The sequence below is a fragment of the Colletotrichum jinshuiense genome, chromosome 1 (assembly GCF_051148585.1).
Source record: "Colletotrichum jinshuiense chromosome 1, complete sequence".
NCBI classification, from domain to species: domain Eukaryota; kingdom Fungi; phylum Ascomycota; class Sordariomycetes; order Glomerellales; family Glomerellaceae; genus Colletotrichum; species Colletotrichum jinshuiense.
Window position 1 is genome coordinate 1,873,177 of NC_139302.1, and position 15,550 is coordinate 1,888,726.

Genomic DNA, 15,550 nt, shown 5'->3' on the forward strand with positions numbered 1-15,550 from the left:
AAAAGGGAAAAAGAGACGGGGAAACCCCCCGTCACTTCGTTCATGCCTTGTCAATGGGTGACATCGACAGCCGCAACAAGGCCCGGGAGCCTCTCTCTCTCTCTCTCTCTCTCTCTCTCTCTCTCTCTCTCTCTCTCTCTCTCTCTCTCTCTCTCTCTCTCTCTCTCTCTCTCTCTCTCTCTCTCTCTCTCTCTCTCTCTCTCTCTCTCTCTCTCTCTGATGCGCCCGTAAACGTGCCTGTCTCCCGATCCATTTGCTCCATGTCATCCGCGGTTCGGGGAAACCCCCGGCCGCCCAAAGTTCTTTGCTGTTTCCAAAAATCACGAGAACAAAGCCACCAGTACCGCGGGTTACAAGGGATCGGGGGCGAAACCGCCTCTCACAGTTCCTCCGTGATCCACTTGTCCTGCTCGGACTGGGCAACGTCCTTCTCCGAGTAGGCGCCCCAGGAGCTCTTGAGCGCGACGGCCTTGAAGTCAAAGGTGATGCCCTGGTCGTTGGAGCCGCCGCCGCGGGTGAGGACGATGTTGTCGAGCGGCTTGTCGGTGAAGTAGAGCATGGTGCCAGCCTCGACGCCGCCATTGACGTAGACTTCGAGGATGGAGCGGTCGAGGATACCGTGCAGCTGAAACTCGACGGTGGAGCTGGAGCCTTCCGAAGACGCGGACTCGAGGGCCTGCACATCGGAGACGCCGAACGTGCCGGACCTGTCCCACGCCGTGCTGGTGCGGCCGATGTTGAAGGTTGCGATGGGGACGCCGTTGCTAGCGCTGCCAGTGAAGTCGAACCCGAGGGACACCTGCTCCGCGCCGTTGGACTGGGAGGCCCGGAAGGCCAGCTGGGCGGACGCGGTCGAGCCCTCCTGGAGCAGAGACTTGGCCATGCGGACGGTCAGGGTCCACTCAACGGCAGGGTTGAAGTCGCGGATGACGGCGCTGCTGCCCTCGATGCCCGTGACGTCCTTCTCGTCGAGGATGGGGTTCCAGCCTGGCGTCGTGCTGACGAGCTTCGAAAGGTCGCCGGCCGGTGCCGACACGAGCCGGTTCGTGTTGGCGTCGAGCCAGTGGCGGCGCACCCCGCCCATGCAGTGTCGCCAGCCCTCTTGGTCGGTCGGCGTGCAGCATCCGTAGTGGCTTGCGTCGACGGCCCAAGTGATGGAGTAGGCGTCCTGGTTGCCATCGTTGAGCTTTTGGGAGTGGAAGAAGGCGGTCGCGTACTTGTCGGGGCCAAAGTCAAAGTCGTGCAGGGTGAAGCTGTCCTGGCGAGAGAAGACGCCCCTGCCCGACGTGCGGCTAGACGGCGCGTCGGGCGTGAACGTTGTGCCGTCCCACTCGCCGGTGAGGTACCTGACGGCCGCGCCGCCGTTCGGGGCGCCGCTTCCCAGGCTGAGCGTCAGGACCCATTTGGATCCCACAACGGCGCCAGACTTGTCCTTTCGGGGGATCTGGAGGAATTGGGGGCACTCAATCAGGCCGATGTTGCGCTGGGGGTTCCAGATTGACGATTGGGTCCAGTTGACGAGGTCCGTCGAGGTGTAGAAGGCTACGTCGTGCTCCCTAGACAAGACCATGGCCCAGGTCTTTGTCTCGTGGTGGAAGGAGATCTTGGGGTCGCGGAACCCGTGCCTGTTCAACGAGATTATGGGATTGTTCTCATACTGGTTGAAGGTCTCGCCGCCGTCGTAGGACCATGCCAGGTGCTGGGATTCCTGGTCTGGCTCCCACGAGGTGTAGTAGGCAATGATGTTGTCCTTGCCATTGGTCTTGTCGGAAGGGAAGAAGCCGGAGGAGTTGTTCTTGTCAACAACTACGCTTCCCGACCAGATGGAGCCATCGCGCGCGGTGGCGGGAATGGCAACAGGGTGATCGACCCAGTTGTAGAATTCGGTGGCCGTGGTGTGGCCCCAGTGCTTTACACCGTCACCGGCGACGTTGTCGGCATCTACAGCAGTCGTCAGTCATGAACTTGTCCGTCGCAATTGAGATGGTGAGGGCGATGCCAGGCTTGGTATAGCCTCATCTCAGCTGTGACACGTGAGATGCCAGATGAGGATGCAGCGCAACGTGCAGAAGCAGGCGTGCATATTCAATGTACTGTCTCATGCTGTCCAAAAAATGCGGGGTGACGCTGCAACGGCCATCATCACGCATGTGATGTTTCCGTCTTTGGTACGGGCGCAACCCTCACGTCAACGGGAACTAGCACGTGTGCAGAATGCAGATCCAATGAAACGGACTGATACGCGCCATTGGGCACTGCGCTGGCGAACGTCGGCTACCGCTTGTCCGGAACATGCGTGATTCGTCCCACAACTCACAATAAACCGGCTTGAGCCGGAGGTGCTGCGACGGGGATCTGTAGGGAGTGGGAAGATAGGAAGAGAGGAGGGAAACGAGGCGGAAAAAATAAGAGAAAAAAATTGGCAAAATGTCAAGACTGGGCTTACATTGGTAGTACATGTGCCATACGCCATCGGAATCGACGAAAAGGCCGTTTGGGTCGTTGAGCCATTCCGAAGGTGGTGAGAAGTGGATTTGGGGCCGCCAGCGGCCGGAGCGGTCGGCCTCTGCCATTCTTGCTTTATTTGCGGGCGGAAGCTCGGGTTCTGAGCGTTTGAGGTCTGGTTCGTAATGCGATCGGTCCACGTCGGAGAAGAAGCCTGGAAGACTGTGTGTCGGTACGGCGAGAAGGGTCGACAGGAGCGAGGTGTAGAAAAGATGCTGCCTCATGGCTGGAAGAGTCCGGCTCCCCGTCCCTTATGAAAGAAGCAGTGTTAGGCCCTCGGCCAAACGGTACGAGCGAGCAAGGGGGCGTCCCTGATCGACAGACTTCAGATGGAGTGAGTAGCGCAGCGTGTCAGCAAAAAGGTAGAGTGACTTTGGGACGAAGCTTGCGCAAAAAAGTAATGTGAGGTACAGCACAGACAGTCGTTCCGTTCCGTTGGAGGGAGCAACTAGCGGCAACGTGATGAAATAAATGCCAAAGATGCTCGTCCACGAACAAGCTAGAAGAGGGCGGGAAATGGACGGCCAGACATGGCGAGAGGGCGGTGGGTATTTAATCGAGAAGACGAAGACAGGGTGAATCAACCTCGGGAGTGCGTCTCCAGAAACATGCAGCCACAGCCAGCGCAAGCCGGCCAAGTAGCAAGCAGAACGGGCAGAAAAAAGAAGAAGACAATGCAGTGACATTGCCTTAGCTTTGCCCTCAGTAGCGGTGGCACTGTCACTGGCGCCGGCACAGGGACTGGCAGCGGTACACGGATGGCCATGCCTGACACGATGTCGGCGGCGCGGTCCTGCGGAAAGAAGTACATCATACGCCAAGAACGCAAAGGGGAAGGGGGCATCGCACACCATGCGTCCAAGACAGGTCTCATGACTCTCTGCACGGCTGGCAGGTGGCTGGCTCTCGTGGCCTGCTTTTCCGCGCTCGAAACCAAGGCTTACCTATCCTACGGACCCCACCGCCGTCTTCTCCAACTCTAGACTTTGGGGTAAAGCGACCGCTTGTAGTAAAAGCCCAGAAGGTGGACAACACACACCTCCGCAGAGAAGCCCTGAAGCCGTGCCAGAGGGCCCCGTTCCCGTCCCTACTTTCCCCGGATTTCCATTGGTCAGCTGGCCAGGATTTGTGTTGGTAGCATTGCTGATAGCGGCCTAGTGTCCGGTTGTTGACCTGCGTTACAGCGACTTTCTGCAGCGACATTCCGGGATGGATGGGACCATGTTTCTGGGGAAGGGATGCGGGGTTGATTGCTGACTGGGGCCTCGATGGAACGCACTGGACAGGAGAACAATGGCCATGTGAGCGACTTTGCATTGGCCTTTTTTTTTTTTTGTTTTTTTTTTTTTTTGGTGGTAACGTCGTGAGGCCAAGCATCGATTTTGGAATGGGACTGAGACACAATAAAGAAAGGGAGAAGTGGGGGAGAGAGGGGGAGAAAGAGAGAGAGAAAAACAGAAGGAAAAAAAAGGTACAACGGTTGACTCGCTCTTCGTCCCTTCTTTGACTTCCTCTCTTCAGACACTAGTGGGGTTGGAAAAACGGGGACCGCTGGGAGCAGTGCCCCTCACAAATAAAGACAGAGACATGCCCCTCACTAACTCTGTTTGACAATGGGCAAGGCCGTCTTTCCATTCCAGCTTCTCAAACAACTCACGGGAGCCAAGACGGACCGGCAAGGGAAACGACGTCTTTCCACGAGGGGCGAATGACGACAATGTTTGTCTCCGTTGCTCTTCGCCTCTACAAGTCGACTCCATAGAGCAGAGCACTCGACATCCCCAGCCCACCTATGCAGCATTTCTCCAACTCTCCAGCTTGATGATACACACTGCGTCATCCGACCCATGCGGTCAGACCGCCAGACCACACATCTCGACGGCTACCGCTACGTACCATGATCCGACTCCCCCAATTCAACTTCCTCTATTTCGCGGAGCACTTTTTCCCCTCCCCCCCCAAACTTGCGGACGGCCCTGGCATCGCTGAAAATTTATAGATCACCTGCATCCAAAGTGTAACGGCGTGCGAGATCCGGGCAAGACACGGATCGGCGCCGAGCCAGAAACATGGCGGCCACGCGCTCCCGGCCCTAACCGCAGCTCGTTTCAACCTCCATCAGAGATCACCCGAGTCATGCTGCTCAAGTCACCAGTCCTTGGTTCTTGCCCTGACGTTACTTCACATATGTACCCCGAGTCTACCCTGAGCCACGAGACAGCGAAGATCTTTTGTCCGCCTTTCTCCATCTTGCCATCGACGGCAACGTTGAACACCATGACATACAGAGATGGACTCACGCCTGGCCACGGGACGATGCCACTCGACCTGGAGCCGATGCAACGTCGGCCTGGACTAGAGCACCACCGCCGGAAAGCGAAAATAACCAAGAAACCTTGCTCAAGTCGGCGGAAAGTCGGCATTTTGATCTCATTGCTAGAGCCGCTGATCTGGAGAGTGTCCAAGATGCTGCATTTGACGTAACGTTTCCGCGGACATGGTCTTGAGGGGATTTTCTCGACTCTTTACGACAATAAGTTGTCTGTTCATCAGCATAAATCCCTCGACTCGAACAGGGCCACCTCATTCGGCTGGTCAAACCTGACCTGTCATCCTCACAACAATGGGGGGTTTTTGTTTTTCCTGCAAGATTGGCGGTAACCAAGAATCTATTTTGCACGAAGGAGCTCGGGTGAAAAAAATTCGCCTTCGTAGACACACCGCCTGCACGCTCTGTTGACAGATACATCAGACCACGCACGCCGGTGTTGTCGCTCCTACGGCCAATTGAAAATTCTGTCGTTGGGCTCGATATGTCCTGTCGTTGGCGCACTCGCTGGGTTTCCTATTTGCATCCTTCGTGGCCCAGCTTGGCGCAGAATATTGACTAAGAGCCAGTCTTCCGCCACCGCAGAATATTTCGGCGGGGCCCGGATGCTTAGCTCAACGACGGGTCATTAAGATGCGCGCTATCGATGGGCCTGCCGTCGAAGCTGCATCGCTTGCTATCCACATGAACAAGGCTGGACTGGGCTGGGCTGGGACGGGAGGAGGCCCAGGAACACAACTGTTCAGTCCCGCGCTCGGCGCCGTTGGCGGCGAGGTACCCACGAGCAAGTTTTACCACGCCGAGCGTCTATCGTGTCACAAATGGAGTGAGGTTGCTGCTGCCTTGGACAGGCTCATGTGTATGGCAACCCATGTAAGCAAGCTCCATTCCTAGTAGGTGCCCAGAAAAACAAGCGAGGCGGAGCGCTATGCCAAGCGGCCATCAACAGAAGGTGGCCGCTGCAGAGATATCAGATGAGCTTGATTTATGCCAGGGGAAGGGGGAGAGCGAGGTGAGGAGCCAATGACGAGGGCGCCTGACAAGGCTAACAATTGAGGTTGTCGCTAAGAGTGTGAGCCGTCGGAAACTTCAGACCCTCGGGCATGTTCCGCCCGCCGTTGCGGACGAAACCCGGGCAGGTGGATGGGATGGAAACTCGGATTTTCGGTTGATGACCGTGATTGTCGTCGCCTTTGGTGTCGTTTGCCAGCATGTTGGGGTTTCCGCCCCGTTATCTCTTCGTCAACCTTGGCCATCAATAGCTTCAGACGCCTTCTGGCACTGCGGCTCATGGAAGGTCTGGCCCCGTGCCCACCACAACGGTGCAATGACAACGAGGGACCGGTTGGGCGAATAATGCGTCCTGGACCCCAGTTTGGGCGGAGCCCAACGAGTGAGCTGCTGGGCATTCATGCAGGTTGCCCAAACCGACGAACCGCGAGCCCCAGTTTCGAACCACCAGCCCTCTCTAATTGGCCCGTCTACACTCCCACTGTTGCCCACCCTGCATTATCAGACCAATACTAGCAAATGCTAGCCCACGACTTTGAGGCCCCCCCCCAAAGCACCGCCCCGCCAGATCCAGCACGTCGAATCTGCGCTCGTCTTTACTTAAGTATCGCGGCGGCCCGGCTCCCTGTCCGTAAGGAAAGGCCTTGACTCTCCGCTTTCCCCCACGCCTGCTCAATCCTGGACTACCGAGAAACCCGGAAACTCCAATCCCGCACCCCGCGCCGCCTTCAGCCTCATCCGAGAGCTTAATCTGAATCCAGTACCCTGAACGGACATCATTGGATACCCTGACCGGTTATCCCAACTTTCACCAAAACCACCGCGCCCGTACCAGCCAGTCGACTTTGATCCCCCCGCTCCATTCTAGAAGCTCCGAGCACCCCCGCTCCCGGAGTATCACCCTCGGCCTCACATACTTATCGGAATGGTTCGATAGCATCCCTACACTTCAGCCTCAACCGCCCGTTGCAAAACACCATTACCTATTTGGTAAACTCCCCGGAGAATCAGCATCCATTCTGAGAACCGCATGCGGGGAATTTCCCCGCCTACTCTTTGACTCGGTCAAAGCACCCTCGTATCTAGGGCTCGCTGTTGCCTCTGGACATCTTGCTGCTTTTTCCCCCTTGTCTTCGCAGTCGGACCTTTGGACCGGTCCTTCCTGATCACCCGATCAGGCCTCGACACATTCCCAGCAAAACCGACATCTTTCCACGGTGGCGTTTTACCTAGACACCAGTATACAACCCAACCTTGTTGACTCTTGTTACTGTGTGTTCCTCGGAAACACCATTTGCTACTGCGAGTACTATTCCGACCACACGACTGCTGCTCTCAAACTAGCATCCGTGGACGATCCTCCTCCCGTCGGCTTGCCGCCATGGAGACCACCTACGGCACTTGGTGTCATGGCGTGTCCACTCGACACCCCCTCCTGTTCTTCGGAAACGCTGAGCCCGACTCTAAGCCCCTTAAACCCCGGAAACGACAATGACAGCGACAAAGCCAGCGATAGTGGGATGAGCAATGACATTGCGACCCCCGCCGCCGCCGGCATGGACATATCGCGCCTACGATTCGAATGCCGCTGGCAGAATTGTGGCAAGGTCTTTCGTAGACCGAGTGATTTGACGTAAATCTCACTTCAGCTTCCTTCCGTCTCATCTCGTTCCTTTTTTTTTTCTTCTCCCGCGAGGCCGAACAACCGCCTCGACTGCAATGTCTACAACACGTGGTGAGAGCAATTGACTGACGGACACGAACCAGCAAACACGAAAGGTACCACATCAAAGAGTACCTCTGCGACGAAGTAAGCTGCGACAAGGCTTTTGCCACCATGAAGGACCTCAAGCGGCACAAGAAGACACACGAGACGCTTGATGGCGATAGCTCCGGTTACCGGTGCCGCGTCGTCGGATGCCGAAAGGCGAAGACGGGGCACGTGTACAACCGCCGCGACAACTTTATCAGGCATCTTCGGACCAAGCACGTGGGGATGAACTTTGATGTAAGGGAGGAATACGACATGACTTACTGAAGGTTTTAGCTCTCGGCTTTGTAGCACGATACGTTTGCAACTTCGCAACAGGCCGGATGAGACTGAGTAGCTTCTTAGCTTGTATGAGCCCAACGTACGTGATGCGGCGTTGGGCGGGTACTAAACGAGGAGAGACCGGATCCTTTTAGGTCCGCTGGCGAGATGTGGAAGTGTTTTTCTATTTTGTTTTTCTGTTTTTGTTTGTTTCGAAATCAGGAAACAAAAATATTGCTTCTTGATTTCGGTTCCGGTGGTGCTCCTGCGCAGGCAGTCGAGCGCAAATGGGTTGGTTCGGTTCTTTGGGGCCAAACAGGAAATGATAGACTTGGGATGGGTGGATTTGCCCTTTTTTTTTTCTGCTCACTATTTGTCGGTGGTTTCTTGTCTCTTTGTCTTTTCTGGACATTCGAATACCTGGTTTACGAACATTACGGCTTATGAGTCGACGGCTGCTGCTGGCTTAAGGGAACTGGGCCAATGTGCGTTTTCGGCAGGGAATCTAATGATACAGAAAAGTCTGTCAATTTAATCGTTGTCTTTCCACGCACCACGCTCACGGCCAATGTCTTTTGCCCTGTGAAACCATCCGATGCCGAGAGTCGAATAGCCGATGTCTTGGTTGTTTTCAACTTTCCTTCCGGCGTGCCCATTCATTGACACTGATCCTGCATCTTACGAGGGATCATTTGGGCCAGTCAATCTCCATGTCGACTTGAGAAATCCTCGTCCTTCACCAAAATTACAAACGATACATTAAAGAGGTTTGGGTAGTGTTTCGGCGACTCTAATGCTTCAGTGATCTCCCCGGAGTTGGCACCGGAAGATGGGGGTCCATGGGCCAAGATGATGTCGCCAGCAGCGTCAGGACGAGTGCGGACGGCGGTGGCGGCTTTGCGGCCTTCTTCATGCCTGTTGGTAGACACTCGCCCCCGGACTCTGCATTAGTTGGCTGCGGGAGCTGGGTCCCTTCGGCGGCTTACGCCTTGTCCTGAAGTTAGCCGCTTGGAATACCAGATGATTGCCAACGAAGTCGCAAGCGCCGTAGCCTATTTCGCTATCCCTATGCGACAACACGGTATTCAGACAAGACGTGCATCCCCTTATCTTGTTCTGCCTGTCTGTCTGTCGCTGGTGCCCAACATTTGGTGTGCCCCAAGGAAGTCAAGTGGTTGTCTCTCTTCCCAAGACGGCGACCTATGCACTCCTCCCTACATGTTCATTAGCGTCAAAGTCGTCCAAATAATCGCCAAAAAGATGTCATTCCCATTAGCTTTGCTATGGCTAGCCTGCCCCTCCCCGTCCCGTCATACGACGACCCGGACCCACAGGCTGCCGCTCATGGTGGGCAAGTTAGGGTTGTCGAGACGGGGCCGCCAAACATCACCGCTCATATGGCGAAATGCAAAATGGGTTTTGTGTTGTCAATTCCTTTCTCCATCTTACAGAACACCGCCCCTCATCGCGCTATCGAAATCAACCCACGAAGCGGCTCGTTCGAACCAAGTGGTCCCCTGGGATATACACGTGGACAATTATCTTACCCTAGGTCCAGGCGGGAACATGGCCGCGAGGGGGCCGGCGCCAAAAGAAAGGCATTCCCCCCCACATGGACTGAGGGCCCGAATTCTAGACCGCTATCTGGGCACGTAATCGACGGGGCTGTGAGCGAGTGAGCAAGTTTGCAGACCCAATGCTTAATGTGCCATCAAAGACTTTTTTTCTGGGGGGGGGGGGGGTTCTGGTCTTCCCTTTCTTCAGAGCCCCACGTCGAGGTGTTGGGCTGCAAGATGTATCACGTCTCCACCTTCTGAATGTCCCGACGACCTGTACCGTATTCGTCGGTACGGGCCCGCAGATATCTCGGTGTTTTATGGGCTCAGGACTATGGGGGCGAGGGTGGCGCGGAGTCGGAGCATCTGTTCCTGGTGGGACGGATTCGTTGCTCTGCCGGCCGGTTTGCGGGGGATGATCCCGATTGCGGGAGACGCACGGAAGTGGGGGGGGGGCAGAGGGAGATTATCAGTGACGACTAGATACTTGATGTCGATAGCAGCAGGTGAGACTGAGGCGAACCCCGAGTCTGGCAGCCCTCGATTCAGAGGGGCCGGCTGAGGATGACGAGTTCGGAGATGGCCAAGACAAAATGACTTGGCCCCGATCTAGGGATATCATTGTGTTTTGCCAGACTGTCTCCAAGTGAAATACGAAACACACCTGTAAATGATGCCCTGAACGCTATGAGTAATGGGTTCTGTCTTTGAGACGAATGAGATGCGAGCCCAGCTTCCTCGCGATCAATGACATCGACGAATGCGCGGATCAGCCGTGCTTTGGGACAGCGGCCATCCAATCCTTCGCACTCAAGCTCAATCTCGGCTCGGATCCGTCGAAACCAAGTGCTGCGAGCCGGCCAGAAGGTTCGAGCACACCTTCGAAATAGTGGGCATGGTGACTGCGCCCTGCAGAGGCTCACTCTTTCCTTCTTTGGTTCCCTTGGGCAGGGATTCAGCAGTGTGCATCACACTATCCGCAATCTGAGGCCTGTCTCTCCGATTGAAAAACACGTGAAACCCCCTTGAGCTTGTAAAGCGCCACAAGCGTATCAGTTTTCGACGTCCCGTGGTACCAAGCCTGCCCCTCGCCACCACCCGTCGATGGCGTCGCCAAGCTGTGATGGACGCCTCGGGCGGCAAGGCGCTTGGATAAGCCGCAGAGTTTGTCCCACATGCGCTTCCACATAGCACTTGGGGGTTTGGATCTCGGAAGTCGGAAGATGAGGTGTCGATCATGCACAGTCTCGCCATCTTCGGCTCTTGCCGCGTTGTCTCCGATATACCGGTCTGGCTTGATTGGGCCAACAGACCTCGGCTTCATCATCCGTGGCCATACTCAAAGAACACAATTTGTGGTCAGAGCTCTGGTTGAGGACAGTGACAAATCGATGGGTCTCTGCAGCCTGGGTCGAACTTTTCTGAAATTTTGGGTCTCCATAGAAGATGAAGCGACTTCGGTATTCGAACGAAAGACATCACCCATCCAAGCACTCGGCGGTATAAACATGGTGGGGAAATCTGACTAGGTCGGGGGAGATCTCATGACGTACAGGTTGCAGACTTGATCTGATGTAATGGCTGATAAAAAACTCCCAATAAGCCAAAAAAAAAAAAAAAAAAGGCTTATAAATTTGAGGTTGGAATATTCAAACGTGTTCTGACCGGAATGTCACCCAAAGTTGTCTTCTTCACCGCAAATTGGACCAGGTTCTCTCCCTACGCCATGGCGTTTACTTGAGTAATTGCAGATTCGGCCTTTGGTAGTTGCTTAATAGTGGAGTGACAAGATGGAATGGACTGCTTTGTGATTGAAGTTGCAAGATGGAATGAGGAATTAGTCACGAAGCTTGTAGAAGAGCGAGAAATATGCCCTGTATCTCCTGAAGATTCTGCCATGGCCACAAGGTCCAGAACCTCTGTAGTTGAGGTCATCTCTCAGACATTCAAGTCTATGCCATAGCCACTACGTCGATCCAGTCTTGCTGAATAAGAGTTCAAGCCGCAACGCCAGTTTCTATGGCATCGTGAACGTCAACAAAATCCCTGCACTGGGTTGCTGGCACGAGGTTGTGGCGCAGTACCAGTGCTATGTTATCAGAACTATGCACACAGTGCTGAGTTGCTTCCTTTGAATGCTGGATTCCCGTTGATTCTTGTAGATCTGGTCCAGCTCAGGCTCGACCCACTTCCGTCCAGGAGTACACGAAGCCCTGGACGCAAGGAGTGATGAAAGCCCGTCTCTGTTCGGCATGATAGCCGAATCAGTCAGAAACGACATCCCCGCTCAATGTGAACCAACTTATTGCCGATTTGGTGCTAGGTTTGGTCAGGTTCGTGTAATTGGCCGTGGTTGTGTAGACGTTGTTGGGGAACGATGAAGAGTCCGGACGGCGGTTAAGTCTCTCCATAGATTCGAAATAGTCCGTCTGTGGGACGGCGGTGACAACTGCCTTCTTGACAAGTAGTAGGGTGTGGGCGGCGGATGACCAGATTTCCTCGTTCAGCTCAACTTCAATGAGGTGAACCAGAACGCCGTAGACTACGAAGAAATTGGCGGTGGCGCCAACAATCTTGATGATCCATCTGCATGGCTGAGTTGTTTGGATGGTGGTTTGATGTGAGAATTGCAGGCAACGACGATGGTTTGAATAGATGAGGTAGCCATTCTTTCTCCGGAAGAACCAAACCTCTGTGAGTTTGAATCATGCTTTGGGGGGGAGGTCTAATTAAAAGCTGCCTGGAATGTCTGTCGTTCACGGGAGAGTAGTACAAAGGAGGAACCACAGGCCATTCCCTTCTCTCGACTGCTCTTCAAATAGCTCAGATGCCCCGGCACATACTCTCCGTCTCGAGTGCATTAGTCACCGTGTCTCTAGCATTGGGAATCTCACAGTTCGTCAAATACTTGAAGATGAACCTCCTATATACCATTGAAACAGAGCAGAAAACCACTCCCAGAAGCAAGCAGAATCCGAACCTCGAAACTTAGGCAATGGGCACCTCAAACTTGAACCGGGACTCGTGGCCGGGTCCCAAGAAAATACCTCAAACATTATTTCAGGACATCCTATCAACGAGCGCAAGCTCGTCTTCGAGGCAGATATATACAGTAGCAAGGTGTAGTTTGAAGAGCCTCATGATGTAGTTTCACACGTGAAAGCAGTCCGGTGTCGCAGATCCGTGTAGATTTAGAGCGGGAGTTTACTTGGATTTGATTACCAAAAAACGTACGCTGGCCATGCTACGTAGAACAAAACAAGAAAGAAGCCCATGACTAGTCAAAGAGAGAGGGCCAGCTTTATCACGCCTGGTGGGGGTTCGCCCCAGGGTGGTATGCGTGCGAACTCACGACAGCGTATGGACTATCACATTTCCATCGATTTTCCCCGACAAAATAACACGGTATCCGGTGATTCCGTCACCGATACTGTGTGTCTCCAGCTTTATGTCGAATGAAGCAACACGAGGCGACACCTCCCAGTTCAAGCGCGGACCTGAGCTCCTCTCAAAAAACCGCACTTCCTGGTTTTGAGAATTGCAAATGCTAGACAGTGCATGTTCGAAAGCTTCTTCCGGGGCATGCCCCCAGTTGAGTTCGCTTTGAGTGAGGTCTGGGAACGTTGCCCGATGGGTGGATCGGACCAACCAGACTGCCTTGTCTCCGGGCCGCCTTCTGGAGTGTAGAACTGCAAAGGGCTGTCTTTGGGAGCTGCACCATCCGAGTGAAAGACGAAGAGGGAATATTTCGTTGTACTCTCTGTTGCTCCCACAAATTGTAATATCCAGTGTGGCAGCAAATGATCTGTCTGGCGCACCACTGATGAAGATTGGGTGGAACATGGCTTTCTCCCACAGATGTTCAGGCTTTAGTTCAAGATTCTCGACCTTGAGGTATTGTGGCAGGTGATAATGGAACCGGAACGACCTATGCATCCGTCCCGATATATCAAGCTCCTCCTGCTTGGTGACATCCTTTTTTATGTAAATCGTGGATACGCCTTGGGTCACTTCTGGAGGCACAGTCGTCTCAGCGTAACTCAATGACCAGGGATTGCTGCGAACGAATCCGTTTACCGTCCGCACGAGATTAATGCAGACAGGAGTATTGTCTCGTTTGAAGAATCCTAGATACACAAAATATCCGCCGTACGAGTCTTGGTGGACTTTCGTCTCGATCCGGACACCTTTGTTCGTAACGGAGAACTCGCGCTGGTCTTCTAGACTGGCGCGAGACTTATGTATCTCTGAGCAGGTGCCGAAATTGAGTGGCGAATCCGCAAATATGCCTCGGAAAAACTGTTTCTGTTCTTCCTGGGGTTCCTTGTTTTCTGGGGCTCTCCAAGCGAAGAGAGACAGGTCGTTCGTTTCTTTGGCAATCTCCTCCTGAAGCCGGCGAAACGCCTTGTGGCCCTCGCCGTAGATCATGGGCATATTGATATCAAAAATGCCAAGGAGCGAGTAAGCTCTGTCTTCGATACGTTTTGTCTCCCGGCGCGCAGCCCAGGACATTTTTACCGCGACGGGTGCTTGATGCAAGTTTGAAGAGGACTCAAGGACAAGATGGCTTATTCCTGTGATCTCTGCTAGTATCAAGGTACAATCGGATTTCTGCGCAAACGTTTCCCATTCGGAATTGTAGAACTCGACATGGTCGGGAGCGATAAGTTCTTGCAAGGTCCAGCCGCGAGTAAACCACCTGCATTTACCAAAGACCTCTTGGTCGTAAAAAAACTTGGATCCCGAGTTTCGGAGACGAGTTAATTCATCCAGCGGTGGCAAGTCGGACAGGAACACGAAGCAAACAGCCGAGAGTTTGTACCAAGCGAACATGGAGTTGATGGCTTCGCTCAACTCCGCGCTGCTCGACTTGTCGATGCAGCAGGTATCAACCCAAGCGTACTCGATACCCCTTTGACGGGCAAGCTCACAAGTTTTGGCGATTTTCCAAAACCCAGCCTTCTGCTTAGCCAGCTCTAGGTTGGAGATGTCCTGGAAAGACACCTCGTCATTCCCCCAAGTGTGAGAGAGGATCGCATACTTGAGCGATGAAGGATCCACTAGTTCTTCCAATTTTAGGTTCTGGGTATTGATGAGCCACATGCTTCTTGACAGATTCAGGCGTCGCAACGATGGCTGTGAAACATCGATCCGTGGTGAAGGTTGCAGTTTGGCTCAGCATCAGCTTCGAAGCGGGGGTGCTGAGCGACATGATCCATCATCAGTTTGATTGGCTGGATCATGCATCATTCTGCCAGATAGGATTAGAGAGGCACTGCAACTCTCTTGCATACTGCAGTAGGATGTTTCGAAGAGGGCGAGATGCTGTGGGCGTGTGAATTTCTCGGTACGAGTCCCGATTACGACAGGATCAAGGAGTGGAATCGTCAAGTATGCGAAAATGCCAGTCATGATCGCCCCAACGTAGGTGGATTTGCTCGAGTTGTGTTAATGATAGTTGGTGACTTCTTCGTCACTAGAGCATAGTAGGCAAACGAGGTACCGAACTAGCGCTCGGAGGACACCCAAAGCGGTAAGTCTAGAAGGCCAGTCTGCGTTGGCTGTTGCACGCCGCCGCGACCGTCTTCTTCGAGTCATTGACAATAAAGGGGAGCATGACTCTCTACATTTGGACCTCCAACTCCTCTCGGTCAATTCAAAGGGGCGACCGAGAGATTGCGTGTAAGCTGCTGCGAGTGAGGAGCGGAGGTTGGAATACGCACCCGAACGAAGGGAACGAATGGTTCCACCCACGTGTGCGAAATCCGGGGCTCCATTGGCCCAAATGGAGCCGATGGGAACCCCGTCTGCATCCCACCCCGGAGACGACTGCACGTCCTTTTGGATTGGACCCTTGTCTAGTTTGACAGTCTGGATGCAGGCCCATAAATGAACTAGCTGCCAGTTGGGGCGAAGACCACGGGGGAAGAGAGAGGGTCTTGAGTGGATTTGGTTGTTCTCTAACGAAGTGGTAGAAATAGATCGACAACGAAAAAAGTGCGTCGTGGTACAGGTGTGACGACGATATGAGACAGAGAAGACTGTTTGCGCTTGTTAAAAAAGGAAATTCTCGGGATGGCTATGCTTAGGTTGGATTGGCTCCGTTGATGAGCCCAA

General features: G+C 54.0%; 3 protein-coding genes across 3 annotated transcripts; 1 reads left to right on the top strand and 2 right to left on the bottom strand.

Annotated features, from left to right (window-relative positions):
* Window positions 1–379: 379 nt before the first annotated feature.
* Window positions 380–2,573, bottom strand: EsH8_I_000498 (glycoside hydrolase family 32 protein; the record flags this gene model as incomplete). Its single annotated transcript, XM_083267911.1, has 2 exons — window positions 380–1,941; window positions 2,447–2,573. The coding sequence occupies 2 exons, from the start codon at window positions 2,571–2,573 to the stop codon at window positions 380–382; spliced, it is 1,689 nt and encodes a 562-aa protein (XP_083118349.1).
* A 4,681-nt stretch (window positions 2,574–7,254) lies between these two features.
* Window positions 7,255–7,883, top strand: EsH8_I_000499 (uncharacterized protein; the record flags this gene model as incomplete). The annotated part of the gene is made up of 2 exons (XM_083267912.1): window positions 7,255–7,478; window positions 7,613–7,883. 2 exons carry the CDS (start codon window positions 7,255–7,257, stop codon window positions 7,881–7,883), a joined length of 495 nt encoding a protein of 164 aa, XP_083118350.1.
* A 5,557-nt stretch (window positions 7,884–13,440) lies between these two features.
* EsH8_I_000500 (uncharacterized protein) lies at window positions 13,441–14,536 on the bottom strand (the record flags this gene model as incomplete). The annotated part of the gene is made up of 2 exons (XM_083267913.1): window positions 13,441–13,446; window positions 13,499–14,536. The coding sequence occupies 2 exons, from the start codon at window positions 14,534–14,536 to the stop codon at window positions 13,441–13,443; spliced, it is 1,044 nt and encodes a 347-aa protein (XP_083118351.1).
* Between the last annotated feature and the right edge of the window lie 1,014 nt (window positions 14,537–15,550).